The sequence below is a fragment of the Notamacropus eugenii genome, chromosome 1 (genome assembly GCF_028372415.1).
Source record: "Notamacropus eugenii isolate mMacEug1 chromosome 1, mMacEug1.pri_v2, whole genome shotgun sequence".
In the NCBI taxonomy this organism is placed as follows: domain Eukaryota; kingdom Metazoa; phylum Chordata; class Mammalia; order Diprotodontia; family Macropodidae; genus Notamacropus; species Notamacropus eugenii.
This window is the reverse complement of record NC_092872.1, coordinates 481,261,132-481,288,835: the sequence shown is the minus strand read 5'-3', so window position 1 is coordinate 481,288,835 and position 27,704 is coordinate 481,261,132. Positions and strand designations below refer to the sequence as shown.

The 27,704-nt window shown below is 44.1% G+C and overlaps 1 protein-coding gene and 1 long non-coding RNA gene across 4 annotated transcripts in view; one reads left to right on the top strand and one right to left on the bottom strand.

The window, feature by feature from the left end:
* Nucleotides 1-1,937: 1,937 nt before the first annotated feature.
* Nucleotides 1,938-27,704, bottom strand: part of PRRX2 (paired related homeobox 2) — a 62,796-nt gene continuing 37,029 nt past the window's right edge. The window contains exons 2-5 of one of the 3 annotated variants that reach the window (XM_072632680.1): nucleotides 5,590-5,774; nucleotides 5,004-5,182; nucleotides 3,994-4,117; nucleotides 1,938-3,547 (exon numbers count right to left, since the gene is read on the bottom strand). In XM_072632680.1, the coding sequence (XP_072488781.1) occupies nucleotides 3,365-3,547; nucleotides 3,994-4,117; nucleotides 5,004-5,182; nucleotides 5,590-5,774 (671 nt within the window). In that variant the 3' untranslated portion in view covers nucleotides 1,938-3,364. Of the gene's footprint in view, nucleotides 3,548-3,964; nucleotides 4,118-5,003; nucleotides 5,183-5,589; nucleotides 5,775-27,704 lie in introns of all 3 variants that reach the window. The other 2 variants (XM_072632683.1, XM_072632681.1) reach the window with 2 other exon arrangements.
* Nucleotides 15,354-16,749, top strand: LOC140519558 (uncharacterized). The gene is made up of 3 exons (XR_011972237.1): nucleotides 15,354-15,494; nucleotides 16,032-16,117; nucleotides 16,516-16,749. It is a non-coding gene; the product is annotated as an uncharacterized lncRNA (long non-coding RNA).

Below are 27,704 nucleotides of genomic sequence, written 5' to 3'. Positions count from 1 at the left end.
AGTGCACTCACAGCGGAAGTGACATTTATATCCTTGTGGTATGACTGAGAGAGCCAGGAGCTTTCCATGGGAATTGAGCCCCCACGGCTTTTTCCAAAGCTGACAGAGGTTCTCATGAATACAAGCTTCGTGTTCAGAGAGGATTCCAAGCCCTCACAAAACATGCCGAATTCCATCTATCTAGCCCTCAGCAGTGCCAGAAAAGGCCTTTATTTTCTCCACCAAGAAAAAAAAAGGTAAAGAAAACATCCTTCTTTTGACTGCACAACCCGCGCCTGCTGGGCATCCCAAAGCACAGAGACCTTAACCGCTGACTGCAATACACCTGGGAAGGACCATAATCTATTAATTTTTCTGTTCCCATTGGGGAAAGGAGGTTTCCATTGCAATTTATTTATCAAGCCCCCCTATTGATGTTCTGTTAGGCCATCTGCTGGTCAGCTGCAATCAGTGCAAGCAGGTGCCAAAGCTAACCTGGCTTTCCTTGGGTGGTTGGACCCAACTTTGCATGGAGGTGGTATTGCCCAGTCTCTGCAATTAGCCTCAGGGCAACCCTTCTTTAAGGGAGGCTGTGGGTCTCTACCTCTGCTCCAACCCTCTCTGGAGGGGCCATGTTTGAGTGTAAGCTGTGATTAAGGTGCCTGGAAGCTGCCCCCCCAGGCCAGTGGCTCTTTAGGCCCCATATCCCTCTTCCACCCCAAAATCCTTGGGCAAAATTAGAGCTCTCAAAATTTCCTCAGCTTCCTTCAGATTTTCTCTCTTTTCTTTCTTTATGTTCTTCACTTCCCACTTCTCCCCATTCCAAGCATTCAGAGGTCTCTGGCTTTCCTATCCTTTAGGTTAAGGAAGAAAGTTTTTGATAAATTAACTTACAACCAGATACTTGTCATTTAATATGTGACCCCAGGCCTCTCAGGGGTATTTGCATCTTAAAATGAGCCTGGAGAGGGCAATGTTTAACCCAAAGAGAGAGAAAGAGATCTAATGGTGGGATTTCAGACACTGACTCCCGGATGTGGGGCTGGGACCGTGCTTTCTTTGAAAGGGTGTTACCCTCAGGGTCTCTTTCAAGTATGTGACTGCCTACTTTGTCTGCTTTGCCCAGGGTAAATATGTTCTCTGATCAAATTATTGATTTGTCAGTAGGGGGCTCTGATGGCTCTTCCCTCTTTTGCCTCTGCATAGTAAACCATATGAGTTCTGAATGTAATGTAGCAGCATCTGTAGAGAAATAAATGTGTTTTATACAAGAAAAAAACAACAACACAAACCTCTGCTTTTGTGTGCAAGAACGGATGTGGGGTGCATCTGGGCTGGGTGGTCTCTCTAGGGCTGGTTGTCAGGGAGAGGTTGTTTGGGTTCAGAACCCCCATATGGCCCCCTACTGCCTTGGCTGGCAGGCAGAATTCCTACAGCTGAATTTTAGTCCCTTGTCTTTTTCCTGTCACCTCTTCCCTTTTCACTAGCCATCTGGAGAGATCATGATTTTTGCTTGATGCCCCTTGGATCCCACTCCATAGATGACCACCCATCTGTAATCCCAGAGTGGCCTGTGGTTCAGCATCTCCCACTTGTTCTGAGAGTTGATGCTATCAAAATGGGTTTTGCCAGGGCTGTGTACAGCATAGTTTCCATTCAGGTTTTTGAGGCAATTCATTGAGATGCCTGCATATGAAGGTCAAGAAGTTCTATGTTCCTGCAAGTGAAGTTCTTTCAAACTACCCTGTTATTTCCCCACACCCTCCCATCTTCCCCCCTGAGCCATCAGATAGGGACAGGGCTTCCAGTCCTCTGGTCCAGGACTTAGTCCCAGAATCCTAAAGCATTTGAATTGGGAGGGGCTTTAGAAATCACCCCATTGTACAGATGGTGGTACTGAAGCCCAGAGAGAGAGAGAGCCACTTAGCTGAAGGCATTCAAGTATTAAGTGGCAGAGCCAGGGTTTGAACCAGAAGACCTCAGGGTCCCCTGTTTATTATTCTTTCTGCCCTATCCCCACAAGAAGGCCTGCTGTAGGCCCTACTCCCATCTGGTCCTTCTTTCTTCAAATCACCAACTAAAGAGGGGGGGAGCAAAGACAAGTCTTCTGGGAATGAGAGAAATGTCCCTGCTGTTTCTGTGCCTCTCCCCACCTTAGTCACTTCTGGGATATCCAGTTAGTGATGGGTAGTATTGGTTAGCTGAAGGAAGGCTGGCCCACCAGGCTCGTGTATGATGCTGAGGAGTCTCTTAATCATCCTGAAGACTGGAGACATGGCAAAGAAGTGTGGGAGGGCAAAGGAGAAACATATCAGCTGTCCCAAGTACTTAGAGAGCACCTATGTTGATGAGCCTCCTATATTCATAGATGATCTCAGGTGTTGGAGCTAGAAGGCATCCTGGAATTATCTGGTCCAGCTCTGCCCTCCAGTAGGAGAAGAAGTGGTGCTCCAGCCAGGAGGGCTGAGACCAGGGTTCAGGACTATATGGCCATTGTTTCAAAGGACCAGACTCCTTTTAGCCTGTAACTTGACCTCTCACATCCTTTCCTTAGAGAGTCTGCCTGGAACCCCAGGTGATCTCACCAGGGAAAAAGGGATGGAGGGAGTCTGGGGTCAATCTCTTTCTGTTCCCTCCCCCCAACTGGATACTTTCATACTAAGATACACATATTGTTCAAGGCCCAAACCACGAAGCTGGATTCCACTATTTGTCCCTTGGAAACGGGCAGACTTAGGCCTATGTACAGACCAAGGTATACCAACTGGCATAATGATGTCACAGAAGGGCTAGTTTATGCTGACTGTTGCCCTAAGGATTGCTGGTACACGCGATGCCAAAATCCCATCTGGTTTCAGGAACCCAAATGGATCTTGAACAATATCAGCTGATACCAGTTCAGATTCTGCATCTCAAACGAAAAATCTTTGGTTTTGTTTGTAGTTTTTTTTACTTTTTTCCCCCATCCCTTTCCAGGTTGGTTTGTTTTTTTTAAGAACTCAAGCTTTTTTGATTTTCAAACAAAAACTGTTCAGGTAGGTCTGTCTCCTTCCTCCTTCCTGGCCTGAAATCATCAGATGCTCATGAATGGGGATAACTGAGGCAGAGGGGTTGGGAGGGGCTGCGTCTGGCCTCTGTTGTCCTCAGCAGCCAAATGGGAGAAGGAATATGGGTTGGACAGTGTGTCCTTGGATGTCTCCGTAGGCTTCTTTCTTAACTAGCCCTTCTGTTGGGGGCAGGAATAGCCAGCCTTGTACTATGGGTAGGAAAGAGGGGTGGGGTTCATTTTCCTTTCCTTCTCTTTCCCCTTTTTCTTTTTTTCTTTTTAAAAACATTTTTTCTTTTTTTTTCTTTCTCTCTTTTTTCTTTCAAAAAAATTTTTTTTTTAAGAAAAAGGTAGCTTAGTCCTGGTTGAGGGCTGCTGGGAATCATTCAGTTCACTGTGGGCACCTGGTTCTGATGCAGGCTGAACTCTTTGGCTTTGAGGCGGAGGCTGGCGATGCTGTTGGCCATGTTGACCCCCTGAGTGGGAGTGGCTGTCCCCCCTGGGCTGTAGGATGGCACCGTGCTGAGGTGAGGGAAGGAGGAGACATAAGATAAGTGAATCACTCACAGCCTTGGCCCAACCACTTCCTGACTCTGGTGATTTCCCATCCTTGTTCTCTCTCTGTTCACCTTCCTACCTTGGCTTTCTCTTTAAATCAGATGGGATCTCAGATCTGCTCCTTCCCTTTCAGAAGTGCCAGGAGATTGGCAGGACTTGGAGAAGAGTTAGAGGCACCTTTCAGTGTCGGGGGGGGTACCCTTAGAAGTCTTAGAAATATGGAGGGGATTCTAGAGTTCATCTCTGATAGTTAAGACTCCCAGAAAAACTTTAGTTCCCCACTTCCCCTGCCATCTCAAGTAAGAATAAGGAAGGAGGAGGAGGTGGTGTGAGGGGAGCCCTGACTAGACATTCTAACTTCCTGCTCTCCCCATGTCCCACTTTCTCTCTTCCCTTCTTCCCCTTCACACCGGCAAGCCCATCTCGATGTTCTGTACAGGCGTGGAGCTGCCCCCGCAACTGGCTCTGGAGCCCCCATCAGCCGGTGCATCTCTGGCAGGAGGGTGTGAGTGCCCAGAGCTGCCAGCAGCTGAGCTGAAATTGAGATTAGAGAGTGATCAGAACCCATGGGCTGGGCTATCCAGAGAGGAGCCTAGATACCAGAGCAGGCCTTCCCTCTGCAGGTGGCCTGATGAGCCGTTTGGAATCCCCCTCACTCCCCTTCTTAGCTCCCTTTCTGTCCTAGGAGACAGACACTGAAGTTTTCTAGGCTTTCCTGACGTTCACTTAGAAATCCCTTCTCCAGAACAGATCCCCCTAAAAGTCATCTGATAAATCTCTTACCCTCTCCCTCCCTCCCTTTGTCTCTCCTATTCTCTTTCTCCCCCTTTTCCCTTCATTTATCCCATTCCCTCTCTCCTTCTTTCCTCTATAATCCCTTCACTCCCTCTTTCTCTCTTTCCCTTTCTCTCCTTTTTTCCATTTTCCTCTTTCTCTTCCCTCTTTCCTTCCTTCTTTCCCTTTCCCTCTCTCCTTTTCCCTCTCCCTCTCTCTCATTCTCTCCTTTTACATTTCCCTCTTCTTCCTTTCCCTCTCCCAATCTCTCTCTCTCTCTCCTTCCTTTTCTTCTCCTTATCTCTCTCCCTTTCTGTTTTCCTCCTCCCCCAGACCTTCTCCACCCTTTCCTACCTAGTTGTGCCCAAAAGAGTAGACTCTGAGTTAACCTGTTCTGGGGCAGGGGTTTCCCACTGGTTTAGATTTTGGGATACCCAAGCTCAAAGGATTTTTTAATTTCTCTGTTTCTGTGCTTCCCCGAAGAATAAAAGAAAATCTGCCTTGAGCTCTCCATTTCTTCCCCTTCTTTCCCAGACTTTGAGAGGACTTGTTTCTCCTCCCTTTACTCTCTAGCTGCTCCCCAGCCTGAAGTCCCTGGAAGGTGGGGTGGGGAGAGGGCAGGCTCAGCATGTCAGGGAAGTCTCACCTGTAGGGGGACGTAGTTGTCCAGGACAGATAGTCTGGACTCAGGGCTGTTGGCCTGGGTGCCATTGGCTGCTCGATAGCTGCTTCCTGGCTATAAGACTTGAGGATCGAGGCAGATCTGTTGGCCAGCATGGCTCTCTCATTTCGTCGGAACTTCGCCCTTCGGTTCTGGAACCATACCTGGGCAGAGACCAGGAGGTACACAGTGAGAGGGTGTCAGGTCGAGTGGGACATGCAAGGAAGGGAGGAGACTGAGTTTGGGCATCCCAGGGTCTTCTTGATGAATCACAGCCAGCCAGAAGGTATGCTCAGCAAGATCATTAAGTGCATCTTAGATGCTCTAATGGTGGGGCTGTAGGCATGGGGCCAGGAAGCCTTTCTAGAGGCCATAAGGAAGTTAGCACCTTCCCTTTCAGGATCCATTCCAATCATAGGAGCTTAGAAGAGACCTTAGAGATGAGCTAATCTGGCCCCTTTATGAAGTGAAGATGAAGAAACAGGCCTAGTGCGGTTACATCCCACAAAGAATGAACCTTCCACTCCACCCAGCACCATGGAGCAGGCTCTCAGTCTCCTGCTGCTCTCACCTGGACCCGGGCCTCACTCAGGTTGACCCTTCGAGCTAGCTCCTCTCGGACAAAGGCATCAGGATAGTGTGTCCTCTCAAACACCCGCTCCAGGGCTTGCAGCTGACTGCTATTGAAGGTGGTTCGGTTTCTTCGCTGCTTCTTCTTCCTCTTGGTGGCCCCTCTGTTGGGACTGAGGCACTCACCTGGAGTCACAGGGAAAGACAGAGAGAGTGTCCCATACTTTCTTGCCACTCACAGAGAGCACCTCAGCAAACACCAAGTTGTAGGTGCTCATCCTTGTCAATGTGTGCATTTGTAATGCAGGATGATGGAAAGGAGGCAGCTCGGTGGCTCGGTGGACACAGAGCTGGTCCTGGAGTTCAATTCTAGCCTCAGACACTCACTAGCTGTGTGACCCAGTGCAAGTCACCTAACCTTAATCCACTGGAGAAGAAAACGGCAAACCACTCCAGTCTCTTTGCCAAGAAGACCCCATACTGGGCTACGGAGTCAATACATGACTGAACCACAACAATGCTGTAAAGAGTCTTGGATCTGGAATGAGAAGAATTGGGTGTGAATGCTGCCTTTGCTGCTTATCATCTCTGTAGCAATCTCTTCTCTATTCAAGGCCTCAGTTTCCTCATCTGAAAAATGAGGTGATGCTAAGTGATCTCTAAAGTTCTTTCCTGTCCTAAATAACAATAATGGTTAAAAGGGACCATTAAGGTTTGCATAGCACTTTATAGATATTATCTCATTTATCCTCATAGCAAGCCTGGGAGATTTGTGCTATTATAACTTCCATACTATAGAATAGGAAACCAAGGTAGAGAGGGATCAAGTGATTTGCCTAGAGTTTGGATTTGAATTCATCTCTTCTTGACTCCAGGTCCAGTGCTTTATCTACCGTGCCACCCAGCCACCAATGTAATGATATGAATCCTATGATGTGCTGTTGTATCTTTTCTCTTCATTAAATTGTAAACTGATTATTGAGAGAGAGTGAGTGAGCTCTCATTGTACAGTTCATTTACTCCATTGGCATCTTCACTAAATCTAGAGAAATTGAGGAAGGACACATAGCACTTGGTGGAGGGGGCTCTCTTGAGATACACCTATAGGAGGATGTAGGTAAGTGTACCATGGTCTGGGTAAATTGTTATCCTCCATGTTACAGGGGATACCCATATCAATGAGCTCAGAAATCCACTGGAGTATCTCAGATTATAAACTCCTGGAGGTGGAAAAGGGTGTCTTCTTTGTCTATGGATCCCTTTCAGTAGCCTAGCACAAGGAAGGCCTTGCCTATCATAGGTAGTGCTCCATTAAAAAGCTGAATTGATTTGAACCCAATCCTTCCAAAGTCCTAGTAACAACTCCTGACATTTCTGTAGATGGCCATTAATGTTCACAAAGCACTTCTTTCACACCAACCTTTGGAGGAAGGTAGCCCAAGTGTGGTTTCTCACTTTAGAAATAAGGAAAGAGAAGTTGAGAGAGAGAGAGAGAGACAGAGAGAGAGAATGAGAAGAGGAGAGAGAGAGAGAGAGCTTAGATTGAATGACTGGCCTGGTGCCATGTAGCCACCAGGCATCAGAACCAGCATCAAACCCAGGTGTTGCTTGCCTCCAAGTTCAAGGCTCTTTTCACTGAACTAACTGCCTCTCTGCACTTGCAGATGGCCCAAACAGAAGTCAGTCTGTGGACAACTTCGCTCGCTAATCTTCCAAACCTGAGGTCCTCGGTTGCATCTACAATGCATCCCGCTGCTACACAACCCCCACAAATCAGGGCCCCACAGGCATTTCTGGCACCAGAGGAAGCACTTCCCTAAATGCTCCCACTAATCTTTATGCTGAGAAGTCTGGTCCCACCCTCTCCTCCCTACGTCACCTTTTACAGAGATTCAGTTAGGAGGGAAGGGAATAAACCTTAAGACATAAAATGCATGGGAGGAGACAGTCAGGACACCACCCTGAGGTAAGGAAATAGGGGCCCTGGGACACTGACCCCCCAGGCAACTATCCCAGGAATACTGAAGAGTCACACCTGGGGGAGGGAGGAGGGCAGAGTGCACCTGGGAAGGAGCTCATCGAATGTAATGGATAGGGGAAAGGAAATGGAGGCCTTTACGTAGCTCCTTATTTTAATTAATTATACCATTGTTTCTACCTACTGAGGGAATGCAAGTGGTACTAGTAGTGCCTTTTCCAGATTTTGGTGGCACAAAACAAAACCCAGATTACTTCATGTCGTGCATTCAGCAAGTACACATCAGCAGCTAGGTGGTACAGTGAAAAGTACTGGACTTGGACTCGAGAAGACTCATCTTCATGAGTTCAAAGCTGACCTCAGAATCTTACTAATTGTGTAGCTGTGTGACCCTGGGCAAGTCATTTAACCCTATTCACCTTAGTTTCCTCATCTATCAGATGAGCTGGAGAAGGAAATGACAAACTGCTCCACTATCCTTGCCAAGAAAACCCCAAATGGGGACACGAAGAGTCAGACACAGCTGAGCAACTACAGCAAGTACTTGTTGACCATTTGAATACAGAAGGCATCATGGGACAGATTTGTCTTTCAATTGTCCCTTGTTTTGTTTACCTCAATAAGAGTTCCTTCAAGGAAAAGATTGTTTCTTATACTGCTTCCTGCCTGTCTTGGTCCCCAAATCCTCCCCCATTACTTAGGGCTAGGGTTCCAGGAGGTGCTCGATAAATGTTTGGACTTGGAATCAGGAAGACCTGAGTTCGAATCCTGCCTCTAAGACTTATAAACTGTGCTGACCCTAGTCAAGTTACTTTATCTTTCCAAGTCTTAGTTTTGCCATACCTGTAGTACCCATCTCACAGATTTGAGATGAGACTCATATAAGTGAATGGAAAGGTAGCCCAGTGTAGTAGATAGCAACCTGAATTTAAATTCAGGAAGAATTAAATTCAAATTCTGCCACTGTCACTGGGAAAGTCACTTAACTCCTCTGAGCCTCAGTTTCCTCATCTGAAAAATGATAGACTACATGGCCTCTTCTACCACCAGGTCAATGCCCTATCTATATATGTACCTTTGCTAACTTTAAAGCACTGCCATTATCACCTGCCTGGGATGTGGATGCTGCTGGCTCATTGCCTTCTTCTTAGTCAAGGTGAGGTCTCAGGAATGTTATCAGGGGACAGGGACTGGACTTGAGATTTCAATGGCCTAGGAAATACCCTCTATCAGTGCAAGTTAGGACCTTCTCTGTGACTTTTGGTCTAAGACAGAGATGTCCAGCGAGGCTGTAGCACACTCCTGCTTGCTGCCAGAACCAGATTAAAATATAATTGGGAAATATTGAACAAAAAAATAAAAATACAATAGAACAGATCATGTTAACATGTGGCTTTCTAAGTCAATATGCACCTGCAGGGATCCTTATGTAAGTTTAGTGGTCCTCTTTTCTATTTGAGTTTGACAGCTCTGGTCTTCAGGAGTTGTCTGAGGTTAAGCGATCTGTCCAGCCTCACTCAGTCAGAATATATCAGAAACAGGACAAACCCAGTCTTCCTTGTTTTGAAGCTAGCTTTCTGGCTGCTCCTTTACTAGAATGTTCATGCTACATTTACATTTCTGGGGGAAAAAAAATCAGGATGGAGAAGAGTAGAACATGGTGAAATGGTGAGGGCCTGCTGGGTGCCAAAAACCAGTCTGGTTATTTGACTTTTTTTTCTGGTCAGTTTAAGTCAAAAGGAGATGGGGCAGAAATGTGGTGATTTTCTTGTTTCTTTGAGCTCCAGATAACTGGAGGCCTCTTAACCTCACATACTCACAGGCAGGCATTCCCATACATACTGCTGTTTGGGCGTAGACCCAACCCAGGGAAAATTTTCAGCCAAAAAAGGAGAATTTTTCCAGGAAGTTTCTGAGCCATTCAAAATGGGAGTTATAATGAAAACCATTTTTCCTTTCTAGTTCTTTTGACCACCAGAGTGGTTAAGAGACAACTTTTCTGGCTCCAGGTTGTTGGTTAGGTGCCTGTGATTCAGTTCAAGAGGTCCCATGGAAACCCTGTTTCAAACCAATACATGGGAGTCCCTGGAAAGCTGGAGACCCGGTGACTGATACCATCTTACAACCATATCTCCTTCGTTTGAGAATCCAGGGCAGAACTGAACTTCCTTCTGGATTCTGTCTCTCATCCAAACTGTGATTAAGGTAGCCCTAAAGACCATCATGTAGAAGGTTCATCCTAAGGGTGAAATGGGGAGGACTTGGAAGCTCACCTTCAGTCCCCAGCTCCAAGTTTCCTTTTATAATCATTTAGGAATTCCTATCTGAACTTAGGGTTCATGAATTTGTTTATAATATACAGGTATTATACACACATACATATACAAACTATATATACATGTGTATACATATATATACTGAGACTGAGAGAAACAGAAAACTATATTTAAACATATAGGCAAATAGGTGTGGCAAAGGGGATAAAGCATTGGGCTTGGAATCAGGAAGACTTATCTTCCTGGGTCCAAAATCTGGCCTCAAACACTCTCTAGCTATGTGACCCTGGGCAAGTCACTTAACCCTGTCTGTTTTAGTTTCTCATCTGGATAACTTTCTGGTCTAGAAAAGGAAATTGCAAACCACTCTAGTATCTCTGCCAAAGAAAACCAAAACCAAACAAACCCAAATGGGATCACAGAATCAAACATGACTGAAACTGCTGAATAGCAGCTGGAGGCAGGAAGACCTGAATTCAAATTTTGCCTCTGACTAGCTGTATGACCTTAGGCAAGTCACTTAATCTCAATCTGCTTCAATATCCTCACCTGTAAAGTGGGGATAATAATAGCACCCACTTCGCAGAGTGAAGATAAAATGAGATATCTGCAAAGCACTTTACAAAAGTGCTATATAAATGCTACTATTATTATAAATATAACTGGTTTCATTTGTAATCCAAAGTGATTTTATGCATTTAAGAACATCACGGAGAAAGATTTCATAGGTTTTACCAGACTTCCAAAGGGATCCATGACACAAAGAAAAGTTAAGAACCTAAGAACTGATATCCCTCTTCTAACATTCACTAGAAGTTTTGGAAATTATTTAAACTCCCCAAGAGGAAGTTTGGATAGACTGTGAGTCTTGGAGCCAGAAAGACCTGAATTCAAATCCTATCACTGACCCAAGTTGACTGTCTGACCCTGGTGAGTCCCTTAACATTTCAGTGCTTCCAGGCTATAGGTCACAGAAGAGATGCCTCTTGACCCAGCCACACAAGCCTGTGTTTGTAAATATAGCTGTATCAGTGAAATCAGAGGTCCCCAGTCCCTATCAGGGGTGGGGAACCTGTGGCCTCCAGGCCACACATGGCCTTCTAGGTCCTCAGGTGCGGCCTTTTGACTGAACCCAAGTTTTACAGAACAAATCCTTTTATTCAGGGAATTTGTTCTGTGAAGTTTGGATTTAGTCAAAGGGCTGCACTTGAGGACCTAAAGGGCCCTGTGTGGCCTCGTAGCTGCAGGTTCCCCACCTCTGCTGAATCCTTTGAATTCTGCACTAATCAGACCTTTTGTGACAAAGGGTTAAGAGAGGAATCTGTTGCAAACCATGAGGGAACTGAATGGTTCAGACTGTGTTCTTTTTTCCTGGGGAATGGTCTTTCTTCTCAGTAGCCAGGTCCAAGGAAAAGCCATATTTTCTTTGATGAACAAAGAGATGTTAAAGCTGACTTGGGGTTCTATCAGAGTTTATAAGACAGCGTTAATATCCTTCAGACTGCAGAGAGGCTGGCTCTCCGCCTTCTCCTGCTTACAGACTAAGAGACCTAACAGGACATTTAACCCCACATCTTCATTTTACAGGTGAGGAAAGTGAGACCCAGAGAAAGAAGTGACTTGACCGAGGTCACAGAACCGCTAAGTAACAGTCTACATTTGAACCCAAGCGAAGTGCCTCCAAGTTCAGTCCATTCTATCCCATGGCTCTGTGGGTATCACCAACGGTTTGCATGAGACCTTTCTTCAAAAAAAAAAAAAGCACCAAGCCTTCATTTTAGCTTTAGGACAAGGTTAAAATCATCCCACTTACACAAACCTTCCACTTTAGACAAAGCAATTCCATTCAACTCAACAAGCATTCATTATGAGCCAATACTGTGCTACCTACCAGTGATCCATACCAAAGTGAGGCAGTCTCTGATCTAAGTGACCTTACATCCTATCGGGAGGTGAACAAACAAATAAGTACAAGCTAGTTTGAGGAACTAAGGAAGCCCTAACCACTAGGGAGATCAAGAAAGGTGTTGTGTAGGATGTAGCACATGTCTTGGGGTTCATGGAGGTGGAGGTGAGAAGGGAGCGAATACTCCTGCCTGTGGGAAGGCATAAAGGCAGGAGGATAAAATGTGGGGTTCAGAGTTCAGCAGGTCGACCAGGTTGGTTGGAAGACAGAGCTTTGTGGAAGGAGTTATATGAATTTAGAAAGGGGGTTGGAGACAGATGGTAAAAGGCTTTAAATGTCCAGCTGAAGAGTTTGTATTTTATCTTTCAGGCAATGAGGAGCCATTATACATTCTTGAGCAAAGAAATCTTCAGTTTTTCCTTATTACTTCTAAAATATCACTAATCTTTTGGATACCCCCCTACCCACCAAACACAATCTGCTCCTTCCAGCTCAGTGTCACAGTGCCTACAGTCAGGAAGACTTAACTTCAAATCCAGCCCCAGAAACTAGTAGTATGACTCTAGGTAAGTCATTCACTCAATCTTTGCCTCCCTCAGTTTTGTCAACTGTAAAACAGGAATAATAATAGCACCTACCTGCCAGGGTTGTTATGGGAATCAAATGAGTTACTCGTTGTAAAGCACACAGGAGCTTAATAAATGCATGTTTCCTTCCTCCAATATTTGCACATGTCATTTCTCTCATCTCTCACCATCTCCTCTCCTCTCTGCCCAGGCACTGTTCCCAATCTCCTTTGAAATCTAACTCAAATCATGCTTCCCTGGGGAGGGATCTCCTGATTAATCCCTTTCAACTCCATTTTTTACTGGTCTTCTCAGTCCTTTCTTATGCTCTTAATGCCACATTCATTAGTTTTTGTTGATTTTCATTGCATCATTAAATGTCGTTCCCATGTATCATGTCTGTCGCATGTTAGGATCAGGAGATTTAGGGCTAGAAGGGACTTTAGACATTACCTAGTCCATTCTCCTTTTCTCTAACAGAGGAGAAAGCTGAGGCCCATAGTGGCCAGGTGATTTGCCTAAAGTTGTTTGCCACAGTGAAGGAAGTAGGTTTTAAACCCAGCTTCTCCAGTTTCAAATCCAACGTTCTTGTCTCCTCACTGTTGTCTTCTCTATGTCCAGGCTATGCTAGCTTTCAGTATTAAGAGCTAAATTATCCTTGAATTATCCCTTAACTTTGCACCTACCTTCACATTTCTGGAAGGCAAAGATTGTGTCTTATATTCCCTATGTATCTCCCTGGCTCCTATGCTGGAGCCACATGCCTGATGACATGATCCTGGAATACTTTCCTGGTTTCATTAGCAGACAGATTATACCATTTATTTTTAAAATAGTGTCTTTCGAAGGCAATTGGGGTTAAGTGACTTGTCCAGAGTCACACATCTAGTAAGTGTCTGAGGTCAAATTTGAACTAGATTACACTGTTTCTATGGCTCAACGGATTTTCTCTTGTACTATGGTGGCCAAAAATATCTGTCACCTGGTGTGTGACGTTTTAGAGATGAACCTCTCTGCATTTAGCTCAGTCAGCTCTTGGTTGACGGACAACCCAGTGCATCCCTAGGCCTGTTCTTGAGGCCTTTCCAGCCTGGTCGGACCTGGCAAGGCCTGCAGACCACCGGAACAATCTTCAAGAGCCCAGGGTCACCTCCACAGCAAGGCATCAGAGAAGGGCTTTCGTGGAGGATGACTGACTATTCATTTATTATATTAACTTCCTAAATCATCACTTAAGGAATTTATTGATGTGGACATGTGTCCTCCTCTGGGAGCACCAAGCTTGAGGTTTAAAAAGAAACCACTGTTCTACGGCCAGAAAATACCTCAGCCCAACTCACCTCTAATCACACCCCGCTAATGGGCTGGGTGGGAGGGAGAGAAAGGCAGCAAGAATGACAATTTTTCAAGTGGGAATGGAGCCCAAAGTCTCCCTTTCTGAAACTAAAAATTTCGTTTTGAGAGTGAAAAACATGAAAAGGTTTCCATTTGAATTGGCCGTTTAAATGTTGTTTGTGTAAAAAGGTTTAGGATCAGCACATTTCTGTCCCTTCTCTCTGGGTTCAGTTCAGATGGAGGAAATTTCAGGTCTGCACCTCTTAAAGGCTAAAATTACATTGCCTGCCATTACACTGCGATGAAAAAATGGCTAGCGCAGTTTTCTGCCATTAAATTATTTCACACATTCCATTTCTTTTCCGATGCTTGCCAAAGAGATTTTCAAATGTGCTCTCAGCCAAAGGATCAAGTCTTTCTTACCCTCCCCTCCCGCCCCACTTGTTTTTTCTTATTCCATGTAATTTAAGGGTCAAAATAGCCTGGAGGGAATTAGCTGCAAATTCTTCCTAAGACAAATAAATTCAACCTTTGCTTCTCTTCCCCCCCCCACCCCTCCACCTTTTTCAAGCTGTTGAGAGACACTTTCTGTTTGTTTTTGGTTGAAATAATCAGTCTGCGCCTGACCCTAGGGTGGTGGTGGGCTCATACCCAAATAAATAACTTTTATTAATTAGTATCTGCTCTTACCCAATAGGCTCCCAACACCCCCCTCCCCAACACCCCCCCACCATCCCATCGCTGCCAATATATTAACAAAAATAAACAACTGGCTCCCTAGATCTTCGTGTGGATTTAACAAATTAACACTGGGTCTTAATCAGAGGGGCCGCAAGGCTGCAGAAATATTTATAGCCAAGAGAGTCCCAGGGAGTAACGGAGGAGAAGGCTTTTCCTTCACCCAAAGGCTTTCCTGGTAAAGGTTGTGGAGGCCTTTAAAATACCTCTGGGAGAAGGTCTGAAGTAAGAGGGCCAGTGATGATGTCCTGAGCGGTTACCAGGGCAGGCGGGCTGTTCCGCAAGGTTACTAAAGCATTGCCTTTCCCAGCTGCTTCTCCAGATTCTTGGGGGCGGCAAGTGGCCCCGGGACCGCTGCTAAGCAGAGCTGTAATAGGGGGCGATTAGAGAGGTGCAGAATGGAGGACAAGGCCTCAAAAAATGGCGAGAGCTCAGTCTTCTCTTACCGAGGCTCATTAAGTAATGAATTCATGGCTTCCTGGAAGCCTCATGCTTAGGACACTTCTAAATGCAACCCATTTATAAGGTGCTCAGTGGACACTGGAGTCACTGAGAATGTCATGCCATGCTCTTGGACTCCCATCTCCTTAGTGAATGGAGTTTTAAAAAAAGGAACAATCGCCATATTTTCCAGTATATCAGACACACCTTTTTTGAGGTTGGAAATCCTGCTGAGACACAGGAGTGCTATTAATGGCCAAAAAAAAAAAAGAGACCCAAAAATCCTATGGTAGCTTCGGGAGAAGATGCTCCGGCCTCCCACCAGGGGCTAGCTCTCTGTAGCCAAAGCTGAGCGTCCTCGGTTATCCCCTCCCTTCCCCACCCAAGCTGAGCCTGTACGGATGAGGCCAGCCCCCAGACTTCCTGGGCTCTCACCCAGAAGAACAACGTTTTCAACAAATGTGGTCAGGGCCTCTGAGAAGCTGCCAGCTGAGGCTAATTGCTGTACTTGTCCCTTTGAAACAGGCAAATCCAGTGTTTGGTTTTAAGAACCTAAACACTTCTGAGCTTAAGTCCCATTGGCAAAGGACAGTCTCTAATTCGGATGGTCTATTTGGAGATTTGGTGGTATGGGAAACACTTCAGAAGAGTGGAATGAGATGACAGGTAACAGAAACATTTGTGTAACGGTTGTATATCACATAATTCAATTACAGATCTTCCATCTGGTGGGAGGGAGGGGAGATGTTAGGGGGATGGGTAGAGGAACAGTCAAGATTTGAAAGCATAGCCTTTGGGGGACCCAGTGAGGAAGGTCACACAGGTTCCAGAAGGATATATTGGAAAGGTGGATGGGAGAAGATGTCCAGAGGAGCCAGTCAAATGGGAACATGACTAATAATGTGGAGAGAACAAAAAGACACGAGGCAGGGTCAGGGAGAAAGGGAGTTTGCCAGGGCTTAGGAAAAACTGGGAGGGTTCATTTGAAATTGGATAAATTTTCTCCATGATGCCTCTCTGGTTTCTCAAGCTTTCTTGGGGCCCAGTTACTCCGAGTTTTCAGCTGTTTTGCTTGACATCTTCAGAATTAGGGATACTATAGGATACTGCCCATGTGAATCTAAGAGGGGTAGGGGGAGACACTCGACTTCTCTTTTTCTCTACAAGCTATTGAAACCAACTGACTTTTTTCTTTTTCCAAAGGGACATGTCTTCCTTTCCCAGGAATTCTGACCTTAACAAAGGACAGGGACTGGACCTGTGATTTCACTGGTATAGGGGACTCCCAGGTGAGGAAATTCCTTCCACTAATACAGATCTGCACCTTCTCTAAAATGTATAGTCTTTGAGACTTGCCTATAGCACCAAGAGATTAAAGGACTGATAGCCAATATGTGTTAGAAGAGGAACCAGAATCCAGATACTTCCTGGCTTCAAGATCACTCTCATTCAAGATCACACATTATCCTACCCATCATCTCTCTACTAGCTATCTAAAGCAAAATGTCTAGAAGAAGACCACAGATGGAGCTGTGGCTTCCTCCACTTTAAAAATTCAATGAGTTCATGGATGATGCCTCAAAATGAGTCCTAGGAGCTTAGACACATAAGAAGTCTTCAGGAAGGGGGGGGGGGGGGTTGTGGGATCACAAAATCAGTGATCTTATTACCAATTTTTTTTTTTCAGAAGACCTGGATGTGAGTTCGGGCTTTGCCATTTACTAGCTTCATGACTTTGAGAAAAGCTTCCTATGGGCTTGGCAAGTTAGTACTTGGTATCTGAAAGGAGGCTACAGAAAAGCTTCCATATTGAAAGAGGTGCCCAAGAAAACATCTGAGAAGGAAGGAGCTGGAGAGATAGGGTCTACATGTTGGGAAGTGTGTGTGTGTGTGTGTGTGTGTGTGTGTGTGTGTGTGTGTGTGTGTGTGTGTGTATGTGGGGGGGAGGGGCAGAGGGTCAGTTTCAGCTACTGAAGTAACATTACAATGCCATGTGTCTGAGAATATTTTGCTTATTAATTGTGAGAAAAAAAACCTGATGACTTTATTGGCTGCCTCTAAAGGGGCATAGGTTGGGGATGGGAAGAGAGAGAAGGAAAATAAATGTGGCTGGAGGACTAAGTCGGGGCTTTATTCTGAAGGGGCAAACAGCTTGTAGGATGGCACTTTACAGTGACAAAGCTTTGGGACAGCCTCTCTCCGACAGCCTCCTGCTAAAAGGCAGCAAGAGAAAGGAAGTTTTGTGTTCTCTTGTTGCTCTGTCGTGGCAGGCACATAGACTCACTTGTCTGGTTGTAGGAGACAAAGCCATGTGGATGTCACAGACCATCCCCACAGAGAGCAAGTGAGTAGCAGAGGCCAAAGACTTGGCTCCACTTGGACTGCCTCAGAAGATATGGTGGCTACATGAGGTTGGTGCCAGTGACAAGGACCAGACTTGAGGTTTGCAACCTCTGCCCACTAAGTAGTGGCAGGCAAATCCACATCAGCTGGGCAGAACCCCATCTGAAGTCTCATCTCTTTTAATGTGTATAAACTGTTCAGCTTTCATACTGTGGAGCACAAAAGAGCAGGTGTTTAGACACCATTCCCTGCCCTCAGAAGCCACAGTTTGGATGCCTAAAAGGCTGTTTTCCAAAGTTCCAACAGGACAATCAAGGTGGCTAAAAAAGAAATGAAAACTTGGGGAATGGATCCCTTGTCTTGCTCTGTCTGTGAAAAAGGCCCTTCTTCATGCCTCATGTATCCTTCCTATTCAAAGGAGTTGAAAATGGACATGATGTGGTACGAATAAAAAGAACACAGTTCTGTTTCTGGCTCCAGCACATCTGGTTTTGGACCTTGGACAAGTTAGCCGGCCTCCATTTCCTCATCTGCAAAATGATAGTACAATATCCTCCATACTTATCTTCTGGAATTTGGGTGCCCTGCATCCTGCTGACTCCATAACTTTGTTCACACTGTTTCCTGTGCCTGGTATGTCCCCTTCTTCACCTGTGCCTCACAGCTGAACTGGGATGTCATAGAAGGCCTCACCTTGACCTCTCAGACCTCACCTAACTCTTTGTTTTACAACTTTATAAGCATTACCGATCCCCAGGCCTAAAATGCCTTCCCTTTATCACCTCTGCCTCACACAATCCCTCTTTTCCTTCAAAACACAGCTTATGCCTTCTAAAGTCTTTCCTGATCTCTCCCTGGCTGCCTTCTTGATGTTACTGTTCCCCCGGGGCAGCTAGGTGGTGCAGTGGATAGAGCACCAGTGCACCAGTGCAGGAGTCAGGAGGACCTGAGTTCAAATCTTGTGACCTTGGGCAAGTCCCTTAACCCCAACTGCCTCATCCTGGGTCATCTCCAGTCATCTTGATGAATAACAGGTCACTGGATTCAGATGGCTCTGGAGGAGAAGTGAGGCTGGTGACCTGCACAGCCCTCCCTCCCAAAACAAAGTCAAGTGCAAGTCATGTCGTCATTTCTCTGATGGCATGGTCTTCTTCAGCAACTAAGGACGGACACACACACTGTTCCCCCAAGCTGCCTTGTATTTAAGCACGTCTGATTTATTCTCTTTTCACTTATACTAATATGCTTCTGTATGTTCTTGTTGTCCGCTCCTTAGAACACACGCTCCTCATTAGTAAGGATTGTTTCAGTCTTTACATTTATAACGTCAGTGCCTAGGATAGTATCTGGCATACTTGGTGCTTAATAAATTCTTGATGATTGATTAATTGTTCTATGAGTATTTGGGGGGGACAAAGGGAACTTCCAGAGAGAAAACTTGCTTCTGAGATCAATGTCAGCAGATCAGTAACTTCTACTCAACTTTTAGCTTTAGAGAATTGCTCTGGTCACTGCGAAGTTAAGTGACTTGTCCAGGGTCACACAGCCAATACAGATCAGATGTAGATCTTGAACCCACATCTTTCTGGCTCTGTGCCTGGCTCTCTCATCAGTTTGTCATACTACCTTTAAGAAAATAAACTAATTTTGCATCATTAAATTTCAAAGCTACCCTGTCTTACCCTCCTACCAGACTATAAGCGCCAGGAGGGCAGGTTTTCTTATTTAAACTTTGTCCCTTCCCTAGATCATGGCTCTGCACACAGTAGGTGCTTGGTAAATGTTTGCTAAAGTCAAATGAGAATGTGGGTAGGAAGGGTGCTTTGAAAAGTATAACTGGTTATCCAAATATTTGCTTATTATTATACATATAGGTATTGTATTCACCCTTTGGGAATCTCCTGCCAAGGTTCCCAGCACAAGTTCCTCAGAAGTAGACTGGGCTGATTACACAGCTGAAACAATAGTAACTCCCAGGGATTTGTCCTTAAGAAGCTAGCCTGGCTTTCTGAGGTCTGCTTCCCAGAAAGGCGGGAGAGAGAGGGAAGCTTGGAATATGTAAACCCAGGGTTTAGCTATGGGGAAGCTAGGTGATGCAGTGAAGAGAACTCTGACCCTGGAGTCTGGAAGGTCTGAATTCAAGTCTAGCCCCAGGCTTAGTAGTTGTGTGACTCAGGGCAAATTACTTAGCCCTGTTTGCCTCAATTTCATCATCCGTGAAATAAGCTGGAGAAGGAAATAGCAAACCACTCCATTATCTTTGCCAAGAAAACTCCAAATGGGGTCATAGAGTCAGATATGAACAACAAGGGTTGAGCTACCTATCAGTGTTTCCCACTTTTAAAAGGGACTTGAATCAGAACACTAAATTGGTGAAAGAAATCAATTAAAAAAAAAGAGGTCCCAAACCATGGGGGCTTGACTTAAGATCTGTTGGATGAAAAATGAGGCCCTGAGTGTGATCCAGGGAACCCAGCGGTCAGGGAGGTCCCCGAAACCTTCAGTTTGAAATCTCAGCTGTCTCTGCCTCTCTTCCCCCGCCGTCCCCACTGCTGGACCTTGGGCAAGTTTCATAACTTCTTTGTGTCTGCAGAATATCAGAAAACCATAAGATACTTCTCTTGGCTCTGTCCTGTCTTGGCACCTCTGACCCCCAGACCAGCCAAAGAGAGTGAGTGGGTCTTGGGGGCACATGGTAACACAGGGATTAGGATTACCAGATCAAAGGATAATTTACAAAGCATCAGAGACCCCTGGTGAGAGGCTCAGTAGTGCCAAAACCTTAATAACTCCCCATGAGCCTCATGAAATAGACCAGACAAGGAAACCTCAGATTGGGGAGGGGATAAGGAATCTAAATTCTAAGGTCAGGAGAAGAGAACTGGGCTGGGGATGGGGGAGTGAGTCAGGTTTAGCGTCAGGATGGGATGACATCCCTGAAACTAAGGCAGATCAATAGTCTGTCCTATTTTTTGTTCAAGAAACTAGTGATGCTTTCCTCAGATTATGAAGGCAGGAGTTTAGGAAAGTTCTCTACCTAATTAATTGAGCTTGTAGCAGCCTTTTAAAATTGTTCACTCCTATATTAGAATGTGAGTCTTTTATCCAGAAAAGCTGTCCCCTCAGACCATGGTAGGTCTTTCTGAATCTTTATAATGTCCTCATTTTGCTATGACTTCTTTGTGTATTTTGAAAACAGTTTTCACACCATCCCATGACCATCAATGGTCATGAGACCATCATGAGAAATCTGGCTACTCTCCTGGCTGGGCCTATGGCACACATGAGCTATATCATCCCCCCCACCCCCAACCCTCCTCCTAGGAGCTGGGTACCTCCTGCAACTTAACAAGCCCCCGAGCCCACAGTAAGCCCTCCCCACATGGCATCTGGCATTGAAACTGAACACCAATCCTTCGGGTTAAAGTGGAGTCCTAATTGCATTTAGCGTGGCTGCCAAAAGAGGCATGTAGAGCCTTGTGATGCAGCACCAGTCACTTGGGGGGGCAGGTGGGGAGCGAGAGAGCACCCCGGCTCCAATCAGTGTTTATGGCCTCAGTCCTGCACAGTCTCCACTAAGGGTCTAGTATGTTGCTTGTCAAGGCAAGGGAATTTAAATTAGATTGCTGTGGAGAATACTGAGCTGCCTCAGAATTGGGGGGGGGGGGGGGGCGGGGGAAGGAGGAGGAAGGGCAGTACTGAGGAAATGGAGTGTGTACAGCCCGTGCTCTGGAAACCATGGGTCTGAAAACCGAGTTGCTGTCCGCCAGTCTGTTTTTAATTTGAGGTTGATGGAGCCCTGCCAAATTTATTGTAAAACATTCATTTTAATAAGTGGTTGGTATCTCTCAGAAAGCCGCCCTGCTTAACCATTTTCAGTCCAAGCTATACTTTAACAGATAAGAACACCACTGTTTCCCAGACTTATTAAAAGCCTGCAAAGTAACACCTGCTGAAGGGCTGGGGCAAGGTTATGGGCACTTAAAGAGTGGCAAAGTCCCTATTTCTTTTTTTCCAAGTCGGCCAATAAGCACTTATTAAGCACCTACTATGTGCCCGGAACATAAAAACATAAAACCACTCTTTCCCAACCAGCCTTGAACTGCAGGTCAAGTCACTCTTTCCTCTTTGTTGTCATTCTGCTCCCCCAAGGAACATTTGAATAAACCTAATCTTATAGCACCCCCCCCCCCAATTCTAACTCAAACTGTGGGGGCTATTTAGCTAAAGGCATTAGCTCCCAGCCCCCTTGACAGAACCTTAGAGGTAGGAGGAGCCACAAGTTTATCTTGTTCAACCTCTTCTATCTAGTGCAAGAATCCCTGGCAGCCTCACCCAGTCTCTGCCTGAAGGCTTCCAGTGGCAGGGACCTTAGCCTTCTCAAGGCTCAGCCTGCTCTGATCTCCTTGCTGTTCCTCCAGCTCACTCAGAAGTCTCAGTCCTCGATCCTATAGCTGGAAGGGGCCTCAAGAAATCATCTGGTTTAGCTAGCCCTGCCCTTTCAGACAGCAAGAGTGTCCTCATCCTTATTTTGTGGATTGTGCAACTGAGCCCAAAAAAGCTAAATGACTTATCCAAGGAACTTCACATGCCCTCAGTTTTGCATCACACCCAAACTCATTCCCTCAGATCTTCCCTGTGAATGGACAAAAGTGAGATGAGGCCAGGACAGGAGAGTCTAAAAGGAGGGCAGCTGAGGGACTGCAGCTAGATATGCTGTTCCTTTGGTTACTGTTTGCTAGCTGAGATCCAGCCCACCTCATCCCAATCCTCCTCCCTCTGCCCATCATCTCTGGCTCCATCTTTGTTGATTTGGGACTTCGATAAAGGATATAGATTGATAGATAGATTGTGAGTGTCCCCAGGGGAGCCAACTGGATGTTAGACAGTACATTTGATTCATCCCTGCTCAAGTAGCTTGGGTAAATAGAAATTCATTCACTGGGCACAGGATTGGGCCTGATGACCTCTTAAGTCCTAAGGAGACCGAAGATTCTATGACCTCTGTGGTCCTTTCTGACTTCAGGATTCTGTGAGAATGCCAGCAGTAGAGACAGCAGGTGGATGACAATCCTGATGAGAAAAATGCTTTGAGTCCCTATCTCAGAAACAAACTTCATTGATCGATTAAGAAGTCACAGAATCTTAAGGGTCGGAAAGCACCCTAGAAGGCCAATCATACTAGCTGCTAGTAATGAAGCTAAGGAGAGAGGGGTGGCCTGTTTTTACTATGTTCTCTCTTCTATAGGTCCTTTACCATCTAGGACAGAGGAGATAGTCCTAAAGAAGTGAGTAGAATTTCTCTTTCATTCCTGAAAAGTCTGAGACATCCATTCTCATACAACCTTAGTGATCATAGGTTCTTCAAGCAGCACAGGACCTAAGAAGTCTAGTTCAACCCTCTGCCAGTGAATGGATCAACTCTTATAGCCTCTCTGACAGAGGGTCATCCAGGCTTTTGGTGAATGGCCATGCCGTGAATTAGTGGAGGACTGATACCAGAACCCAGGTCATCTGGCACTAGCCCAGGGCTCTTTTCCTGCACAGGATACCAGTCAGAATTCAAATATCCTATGCAGAGCAAAGGGCAGATTCTCATCAAGCTCACTCCAAGGGTGTTTCCTTGAGATCAACCTCCCTACCCGTATTATGCCTCCAATCTCAGGGCCCTAGTTAATCGATCTCACTTATTCAGCTTTTCTCCCTTTAACTTCTTTAGCTCCTGAGGGGAAGGGCAGAGAAGGGAAGCCAGCACAGCTCTCAAGTGGAACCTATCACATATACTAGAAAGCCCCCTTTATTTTCAGGGAAAAAAGCAAGAAGCAGAGCCAGATGGGGTCCATAGAAGCCTGAGGGCACCAATGCTGATTAAGCCTTTTTCCCAAGCTCTCTTGGAATAACTTTCCACTTGGTAACACCAGGAGGGGTCAGGGGCTAAGGGGAATCACACTAGTACCTGGCACAAGGAAGGAAGCAGCTTCCCTTCCTCCCAGCGCCTTTCCAGGGGAACTCACAATCATCTGGTCCAAGCATTCCTGGCCCAAGCTAAACTTTTTGTCTTGATCCATACTGTTGGGTCCCTCTATGACGCTTTTGGTTGCTCAACTCCATGTTCCCGAATATGTTTGGCCTTTATAGCACTGGCAGAATGTTTTATGATTTGCTTGTGAGCTACAGCTATGCTGGAAAAAATGAACCTGGTGCTCATGAAAGTGAAGGACAAATGACATGGGTTGGTTGGAGCTAGGCACAGCTCCAGCAGATGTCTTTACAGTTTTTCCTTCCTTGCTGACTATCTGTTCAGAGAGCCTGATTTGGTTTGTGATGCTATTGGTGATCAGAGAATGCAGTCTGTTATCCCTCATTCAAGGCACTGAGTTGAGTTTTAGTCAAAGACTGGACAGCTGGATGGGTGATGGTGTCATGTAACCTGGCTCACAGTAGGGACTAGCTTAACACCATTAGGTCTACATTTTTGTTATTTTTCTGACTCTAACAAAATCCTTGTGCTCCACTTACATCTACCAACCAGACCACCCAGTCTCTTGCTCTGCCTTTCAGCTGGGGAGAGAGGGGGAAAAAAGGAAAAAAACAGATCTAATTCCACAAATAGTCATTCTATCGCGTGTAAAAAGGGGGAGGGACACTGGTTTGCTGTCATTCTAGGGTCTCTGTGGTCCTATATCTGAAAAAATAGACAAAAATCACAGTATGTTTGACTTGGAAGGGTCTCTGGAGATCATCCCACCCAACTCAATCATTTTTAAGATAGGGAGACAGAGGACTAGCGAAGGGCATGGTTCCAAATTGCTTTCCAGAATGGCCAGACTATTTCATAGCTCCACCAAGAGCACACTAATGTGCTTTTCCTCCTATAGCCTCTCCAACAATGACCATTTTCTTTTCTTCTTTTCCAATCTGATGGGTGTGAGATGGAACCTCTGACTCACTTTTGTTTGCATTTCTTTAATTATTGGTGATGTAGAATATTTTTTCATGTGATTGTTGAAAGCTTGGGTTTTTTCCTCTAAGAACTAATCATATTCTTTGACAATTTTTATTGGGGAAATGGCTTTTATTCTTATAAATTTGAATCAGTTCCTTATGTATCTTGGATTTGAGACCTAATCAGAAAAATCTGCTATAAATACTTTTCCCTAATTACCTATTTTCCTTCTATTTAAATATGATGGTTTTGTTTGTATGACACTTGATAATTTTAGGCAACCAAAATTGTCTATTTTATCTTCTGTGTTCCTCTCTATCCCTTGGTCATTAACTTTTCTTCTATCTATACCTATTGTTGTGAGAAGTACATCATTCCTTGTTCTTCTAATTTGTTTATGATGTGACCTTTTAGATATATCATGTATCCATTTGGAACTTCCCTTGGTATATGATGTGAGATGTTGGTCCATATCCAGTTTCTGCTAGATCACTTTCTAATATTCCCAAGAGGTTTTTTCAAATAATGAGTTCTTATTGCCCACAGATGGAGTCCTTGGATTTATCAAGCGCTGGGCTACTATGTTAATTTGCTTCTGTATGTTATATACTGAATCTGTTCTACTCATTAACCTCTATTTTTAAAAATAGTACCAAACAGTTTCGTAGTATAGTTTGAGTTCTGATTGGCCCCCTTCCTCTCCACTTTCTTTCTCACTATTTCTCTTAAGATTTTTGACCATAGCTGGTCTGTTGCAACAGCTTGCTGATTGGTTTCCCTGCCCCACTCCAATCCACCCTCCACTAATCTGTCAAATGGATCTTCCTAAAGCATAAATCTAATCATATCACTTCACGATTCAATACACTCCAATAAACTCCAGGGGCTCCCTAGCACCACCAAGATCAAAAATTAAATCCAGTCTGACTTTTAAAGCCCTTTATAATCTGGTTTTTTCCTACCTTTCCAATCTTCTTAAATTTTATCCCCTTCACATAGTCTGTGATACAGTGACACTGACTTTACTGTTCCCTGGACACAACATTCCATCTTCTGACTCTGAAGCATTTTCACTGGCTTTCTCCAAGGCATGGAACTCTCTCCTTCCTCAACTCTGCCTCGTGACTTTCCTGGTTTCCTTCAAGTCTCAGTTAAAGTCTGACTTTCTGCAAGAAATCTTTCTTGGTTCTCCTCAATCTTAGTGTCTTCCCTCTGAGACTAACCCCACTTTATCCTGTTTACGAATTGTTTGTACATAATTGTTTGCTTCTTGTCTCCTCCATTAGACTGTGAGCTCCTTGAGAGCAGGGACTGTCTTTTGACTTTCTTTGTAACCCCTAGTGCTTAACACAGTGCCTGGGATGTAATAAGTGCTTAATATAACTGACTGTAGAGTTAACTGATTTCAGATAATTTCATCATCATTTTTTCTAGCTCTATAAAGTAATCATTTGGTAGTTTGGGTGGCATGGCACTGAACTGGTAAGTTAATTCAGATAGCATTGTTATTTTTATTATATTGACATGGTCTATCCATTATCAATTAATATTTTTCCAGTTATCTAGGACAGTCTTCATTTCTCTAAAAGGCATGTTGTAGTTGTATTCATGTAGTTCCTGTGTATATACTGGTAGCTAGACTCCCAAATATTTCATAGATTTTGTAGCTATTTTGAAGAATATTTTTCTATCTCTGTTGTGTTGTATATAGGTTTTAATAGGAATACCAGTGATTTATATAGATTTATTTTATATGTAAAATCTTTGCTGAAGTTGTTTCAATTTTTTTTACTTGACTCTTTTACATTTCCTAGATGGGCCATCTTATCATCTGTAAAATATTATAATTTTGTTTTCTCTCTGCCTATGTTTATTCCCTCAATGTCTTTTTTAAAATCATATTGTTATAGCTAGTACATCTATAACTATATCAAATAATAGTGTTAATAGTAAACATTTTTGTTTTCCCACTGATCTTACTGGAAAGGACTTTAGTCTTTTTCTGCTATATACAGGGTGTCTCAAAAGTTTTAGTGCAGTTTAAAGCTTTAATAGCTTAAAATTGCACTAAGACCTTTGAAATACCCTGTATAATCTTGGTTTTTAGATAGCTGGTACTTAGCACATTATGGAAAGGTCCATTTATTACTATGTTTTCAATTTTTTTAAAACAAAAATAAGTGCTGGATTTTGCCAAAGGCTTTTTTTTTTTTAGCTTTTTAGCTATTGATATAATAATGTAATTTTAAATATTTTGTTATTAATCTGATCTATTGTGTTTATAGTTTTTCCTTATTCCTGTATTCCTGGTGTAAATCCAACCTGGTTAGGGTGTAGAATCTTTTTAATATGTTATTGTAGCTTTTTTGGCTAATAGATTATTTAGTTACTTAATTTAATTTTTGTATTGATGTTTTAATGAGCAATATTAATATATATGATATTATAATGTAATATATAATTTTATTAATATATAGTTTTATTTCTCTGCTTTGTCTTTCCCTGGTCTAGATGCCACGATCATATTTGTATCACAGAAAGAGTTTGGAAAGATTTCTTATTTTTGTTTCTTTTTTTTGAAACAGTTTATTTAATATTGCTATTATTATTTAGATATTACAATAAACTGGAAACTGTATCTAGTTCAGGGTTGTTGTTTTTTTCCTTTGGGAGTTCATTTACAGCTTGTTCAATTTCTTTTCCTCTTATCGGAAGGCCAGAGAAGGGAAATGACTTAACAAAGGTGTTAAAGCTTGTAAATGGCAGGGCTCAAGTCTTCTGCCAACAAGTCTAGTGTTTCCCAATCCCCCATGATCTTTCCCACTTCTAGCGTGAACTGAAGGAGAAGAGAATAGATATCAAACTCAATCCATCATGTCACTCTTTGATACAATTGAAACTTGTACTAGAAGTGTTCTAAGGGAGAAATCCCTTTTCTGTCTTAATCGCTAGCCCTTCAGAATCCTGAATGGGTCCTGCATGCTTTTACCTTATAACACTCTATGAGTCAGAAGCCTAGCTGTACAGGTTTCATAATAGTTTAAACAAAAGGGAACTAACTGATTTATTTTCCTCTCTCCATCTCGCCACAGCAGTTACTTGCAGGTTCGCAAAAATAACTATGAGATTGTGTCTTCCCAGATCATCCCACCAAGTAAGAGGATTCTGAAATCTGTTGAGGTCCTCGCTGTAAGGATGATCTCTGCTGTATCTGCCAATGAGACTCCTATCATCTTAGTGCTCCATTATGAAAATTACAGTATTATAAGGAAATGACACTTGGTATTCTACCATCCATCCCATAGAGGACTACAAAAGAAACAGAAACCTAATTCCCTCCAAGGGTCTTCCCTTGATTTTGGGAGAAACAAAAGGAAACAGTGCTGGATTTGGAGTCAGGAAAGCCTGAGCTGAAATCTTAACTCAGACACTAGTTGTGTGACCCTGGGTAAATCATTTAACCTTTTTGAGCCCCAGTTTGTTCATCTATAAAATGGGATTAATAATAGTATCTACCTCACAGTGTTGCTGTGAGAATCAAATGAGGTCATTTACAGCAAATGCTTTGCAAATCTCAAGTTTACATA